This window comes from Pelobates fuscus, chromosome 10 (genome assembly GCF_036172605.1).
Source record: "Pelobates fuscus isolate aPelFus1 chromosome 10, aPelFus1.pri, whole genome shotgun sequence".
Taxonomy (NCBI): Eukaryota; Metazoa; Chordata; class Amphibia; order Anura; family Pelobatidae; genus Pelobates; species Pelobates fuscus.
The window spans coordinates 29,933,492-29,939,323 of NC_086326.1; the positions used below are offsets into that span (position 1 = coordinate 29,933,492).

General features: G+C 37.6%; 1 protein-coding gene across 1 annotated transcript; it reads left to right on the forward strand.

Annotated features, from left to right (window-relative positions):
• Positions 1 to 455: 455 nt before the first annotated feature.
• CALHM3 (calcium homeostasis modulator 3) lies at positions 456 to 5,160 on the forward strand. The gene is made up of 3 exons (XM_063434183.1): positions 456 to 842; positions 3,273 to 3,528; positions 4,648 to 5,160. The coding sequence occupies exons 1-3, from the start codon at positions 556 to 558 to the stop codon at positions 5,080 to 5,082; spliced, it is 978 nt and encodes a 325-aa protein (XP_063290253.1). The 5' UTR covers positions 456 to 555; the 3' UTR covers positions 5,083 to 5,160.
• Positions 5,161 to 5,832: the final 672 nt, after the last annotated feature.

Below are 5,832 nucleotides of genomic sequence, written 5' to 3' on the forward strand. Positions count from 1 at the left end.
GCTCTTTGAGTTAATTGATCAACTGTAATAATGCTATCTGAGACCATAAATAAATAAATATATATATCGATATTACATTTTGTAAAGCCCGTGTTCGCAAGCACAACAAACATTTTGAAGAGGAATATTACGTAGTCATACAAGCAAACCACAATATTTGACTAGCTAGCTCATTTACCTCCCCTGGCTTGGACAAGTCTATGTGGTTTGCATCTCAGTGAATGAGTAAATACTGCAGAGGCTCATCTTCTGAAACAGCTTGAGCTAGGAGAGAAGTAGAAAAGGATTTTTTTTGTGGAAAATTGCAAGACAAAATCCATCAATCAGAAGAACACTTTACGTAAGCACATTTTGACCATCGATTTACAGCAAATCCATAATTGATCTCTTTTCGATACATTAAAAAATTGGATTTAGATCTAATGTAATTTGGTGAATGACCTGGAAAGATTTAATAGAGATAAAGATCATCGATTGAATTCAAGACACATCTTAGTAGAAAGTGTCCAACGCGTTTCAGAGAATTATTTTGTATAAGCTCCAAATCCGGTAACCATGGAGAAGTTTAAGATGGTTTTTCAATATTTTCAGTCCAATTCAGAATCAATAATGAATGGGATTTGTGGACTTCTAGCTTTAGCTAGTGTTAAGATGTATAAATCAATGGAATTTAACTGTCCGTGCTTACCAAACTATAATATGGCTTACGGCATGGGAATAATGTTTGTACCACCGGTGGCTCTTTTCCTTGTTGGTCTTATGGTGAACAGACAGTCGGTGATCATGATTGAAGAATGGAAAAGGCCAACAGGTTACCGGAGAAAAGACTTTGCCATAGTGAAGTAAGTATTTAATATATGTTTGTTTGTAATTGTAATAACTAAGATGAAAAGCTAAAACATCTATCTACTAAAACGCTGAAAAGCGTTAGCTAAGAGTGCAATTCCGGTTTACATTTTGCATTTCTGTTGTATTTATCTTATTTTGTTTCTCCACAGTTCACCATTTGGTTAATTAACCCACAATTACTTTGTTACCAGATTTTATTTTTACGTACACAGCTGTATTAAAGTTGCCCAGTACCCTAGGCAGGATGCTAGATTGGGGCATTCTACAGCCCTTAGCTCTGTTCTGTGACTGTTGTGTGTGAGAGAGAGAGAGTGTGTGTGTGTGTGTGTGTGTGTGTGTGTGTAAGATTGAGTGTTCTGTGTGTTAGAGACTTTGTGTAGTGGCTGAGTGTTGTGTGTGTGAAGGAGGCTGTAGGTGTGGGGGAGAAGCTGAGTGTATGTCATCTGAGTGTTGTGTATGTGGTGGCTGAATTTTAATTGTGGAGGAGCAGTCTGAGTGTGGCTGTGTGTTGTGTACTTAGAGTCCAAGGGTGTTGGGGAAGGGAAGTTTTTCTTTTGACCCCCTCCTGCTTACCTTTAGGAGCGAGTGCTATGACTGGTCATCCAGTGGAGGTCATTTATTGCAGGATCCCCGGTGGTCAGGTGGGGGAACGTGATTCGCACTTCTACCTGGTGTAGATCACTTTAAGAGTTACATTGTGGTCTTAGCATCATGGGTTTAGTCAATGACTCAATGTGCTGCTTGGCTTGCGACCCTCTGGGTAATTGAAAAGTCTTGGGGGACTGCAAGGCAACTCTTGAAGTGATCTTCATCTGATAGAGGTGCGGAGCACAAAGCTCCCTCAAGGTAGGAGCACAGGGCCAAGCAAGGAGATCTCACAACCAGAGCCAGAGCTCGAGGCCAAGACTAAGGCCTGTATTGCATTATGGTTAATATGGCTCTATTTTTACTGTATGTCTGGCGTATGAAAACACAAAACACTGCAACACAATATAAGGACACTATGAGAAACATTTATGGAGTGGAAACATCTTAATAGAATATTTTTGGGGAGTTCAAAAATCTTTTTAAAAGTAGTCTGAAAAATGTGACTGTCCTCACTACTTCCGACAAAATATAAACCGTATAGGAGAAAACGACAAAATAGAGTGCATTTTGAAACATAAAAAAATATTTATATTAATAAATGATATATACGATATTATATGATATTCAAAAAGCAACACAAGAAAAAAACAACAGAAAATGTGCAAAAGTAACTTTTTCATAATATGAAATAGCTCAAGGCCTAACCTATCTATTTTTATTTTAATAATGCAGTCGTGCACGCTGCATAGCAAAGGTTTATGGGAGTTGTGGTTTAGCAGTTGATTTTCACTGTTGGTTGGTAGCTGAACTACAACTCCCAGAAATCACTGCTGTCAGAGAAAGTTAAGGGTCAGGGCAGAGCTCAATGCAGACGATGAAAAGCCTAGGAATTCACAGGAAATACAAGAATTGGTTTATATTTGATCCCTTTTAATTGTTTCATTCACATATCGTCATAAATTTGGCTATTCATGTCCATGTTTGTCCCGAATGATGTACAGGTTATTATTATATAAAGTGCATTACAAATTTCTCCACTTTCTTGTTATGTGCAGCTATGCCTGATGCCCCTATCAGACTTATGGCGAAATAGACCTTTGTGTCTTATAATGCGCAGCTTCCATTTTCTTCCAGGGTGACTTCATTCATGTTTTTTCATGAACAAGTTTACACATGTGTGGCAGCTATAAAGCTCTCTCATTAACTAAATATGCAGCCATGTTTGTAAAATAAAAAGCAAAAAAACAAGGGTTGCCATGTTTTTATATGAATTCATATCAGAATCTTAAAGGGACACTATAGGCACCCAGACCACTTTAGCTCATTGAAGTGTTCTGGGTGCAGTTTTCCTGTCCCCTTAACCCTGCAATGCTAATTATTGCAGTTTCTAAAAAAAAAAAACTGCAATAATTACATTATAACACTAAGACTCCCTCTAGTAGCTGTCAATCAGACAGTCACTAGAGGCACTTCCTGCTTACTAGGCGACTTTTAGTCACCTAACTGACAGTGGACGTCCTCACACTCTGCATGAGGACATTTAGCGTTACTAAAATCCCCACAGAAAAGCATTGCAGCAATGTCTTTCTATGGGGAGGGCCTAATGCACTCACAACTCTCATTGCACATGTGCATTAGCACCCCCCCAGTTGGCAGTTGATATAGGAGGAGCGCCGACCCAGCGCCGATCTCCATTGGGTTAGTTAGCACAGCAAGTATTTATTAACCCTTACAGTGCTGGGGGCGAGAGGAAAGTATAGTGCTAAGAATAGTATTGAAAACAGGTGTTACCATCTGTGTTTTTTAGTAAATACTCCCTTCTTTTATGCTTACAGGTACATGTGCACCAATGTCATTCAGAGGGCAATGGTTGCTCCTGTGGTCTGGATCCTTACTGCACTTTTAGACGGAAAATGCTTTGTCTGTGCCTTCAGTGGATCCGTTGACCCAGACAAATTCCCCGGCTTTGCAAACAGCACATCACTAGAACTGCAACTTCTTCTCAACAAAGTGCCGTGTAAAGACGATGCATTGATAAGAAACAATACTTCACGAAAGGCAGTCTCTACATACCTGAAATGCTGGTCACAGGTAAAGGCTGAGTCCTGCCGAAAGAGCTTTACGTAACATTTTCTAAGAAACTAGTTATTTATTTATTATGTAACATTTTCTTAGAAACTAGTTATATTGTATATTGTAATAATCATATACTGGAACTCCTATAATCAGCAGAACTTGCAATTCTTTCAAACATAGAAGCGATACATCACATCTTCTATGATCTCATTTCACCCCAAAATTAATTGAGACCCCATCCCAAGTCAAAAGGAAAAAAAGAGTTCAAAATGAACCCTGCATAAAAATATTGAATGTGTCATCATATAGCATTTTAAAATGTATATACCAGGTGTTGATCTCTTTCTAAATCTTTTCAGCAGAAATATCCCAACTTTGAGCAAAAAAGGGGGTGAAGTATTGCTGGAGATTTCAGGGAGCTAGTTTCTATTTCCCCCACAGTTAAAAGCCAGAAACTACTCTTTAAATCAGAAAATGTGATTGGCTGCTGGCTTGGCATGTTTTTGGCAACCGTGCATTTTTTAGCAGTAATGTATGCAGTTTTTAAATTGTGATGCAATCTGAAGATTACACGTCTACACTGTACTTCCAGTAGTAATTTAAATTAACCGTACAGCATCGATCAATGAAACAACATTAATATGCATTTTTGTTTTAAATTGATTTACAGAAAAACACTAACCACCAAAACAACTTTAGCTGAATTAAATATTTGTTGTTTCTGATTAAAGATGAATTAACAGAGCAGGAAACAAACCTCTGAAACAAACCTTCTGTGCTGATTGAAAATGTAACTTTTTTTTACTGTCGGAGGTGTGACTAGAGCTGCATAAACAAAGTGATTTAACAGATAATTAAACAGAGAGACTGAATGGACACGATTTATACACTAAAGCTGCTTCATTAAGCTATAGTTGTTTTGGTGCTTAGAGTGTCCCTTTAACCATTTATTTGTAGGTATCACAAAGCACTTTAAGACCTGGTGAGCGCATAGGCCTCTAGGAAATTTATTTTAAAGAGTCCAATTACATAATGAAAATCACATTATTGACTGCAGATACCAATCCATAAACTTTCAGGACTGGTTCGTAGTTTTTTTAATATGAATCTATTTTTATATTCTTTCGGATACAGGCATTTGGATGGGGCATCCTGTTGCTACTCATTGTTCTGGCTTTTCTTGCACGTTCCCTTAAGCCCTGCTTTGACCAGACGGCTTTCCTCCAGACACGGTACTGGAGTAATTATATTGATATAGAACAGAAGATCTTTGATGAGACGTGCTGTGCGCATGCAAGGGACTTCGCCCACAAGTGCATCCTCTATTTCTTTGAGAGCATGCACAATGAAATGAAAGTCAGACACTTCACCCTGAATAAGAAGTCAGACGATGAAGAGGACCACTTGCACGGAATCACCGACCACGAACAAGTGAATAATCTCTTAAAATCATGGTACCAAAGCAAACCTCCACTTTGTATTAATCACCCCACCCTACGACAGCATGCCAAAGCCAAAAACACGGCCTATAATGAAGACGATGACAATGAGAAACAAACCGATGTTTAGTGATATAGTAAAATAGCAAACCACCATGAAAAAAAATGTATTTCTGTTCTTTTCTGTCCTACACAACTAAAGAAATTAGAACTTTGACATATTTTCAGATGTGAATGTCCGCTAGAGAGTCAGAGTGGACATAATTTAAACCTTGTTATGCCACGTCTCAGGGTTCTCTTTTTCTTTCTAATTAAAAATATATGTACTTCTCTATACGTAAGAGACTTGGTGGATTCTTGACCCACTGTCCATGCTTTTCTTCTTAAAGGCTTATACTCTTTGATTCCCCATAATGTAGGTCTACAAGCCACCTCTTATTATTTGTAATTTTATTCAGGTCTTCCATGCAAGTTACAGAATACTTTGTTGCATTGTGTTGATTTTCATTAAATGATTCTTAATTTCTTTTCATAATTATTTTTTGTTTAATGAAGATTTCGATCTCGAGAAGGATGGGGCAGCGATTGGGGGTGTAATTTGCGCCTTCATATGCAATCCTCTGTATGGGGTGGAGGGAGATGCTCACCGTCTTTGGAGATGATAATCCTTTTGAAGATCAGTTTTTATTTTATCACAGATATATTGACGGTCAATGAATGAACTGATAAGAGACAGGAGAGTGGTGATTTTTTTTAATGGCAACAAATAAAAACCTCAATTTAATATTTTTGTAAAAGCATTTCCAGTGATTTAAATTATGAAAACATTTTTATATTTTGATATTTTTGGGTATAGTGATATATTTTTTATATGGGATAT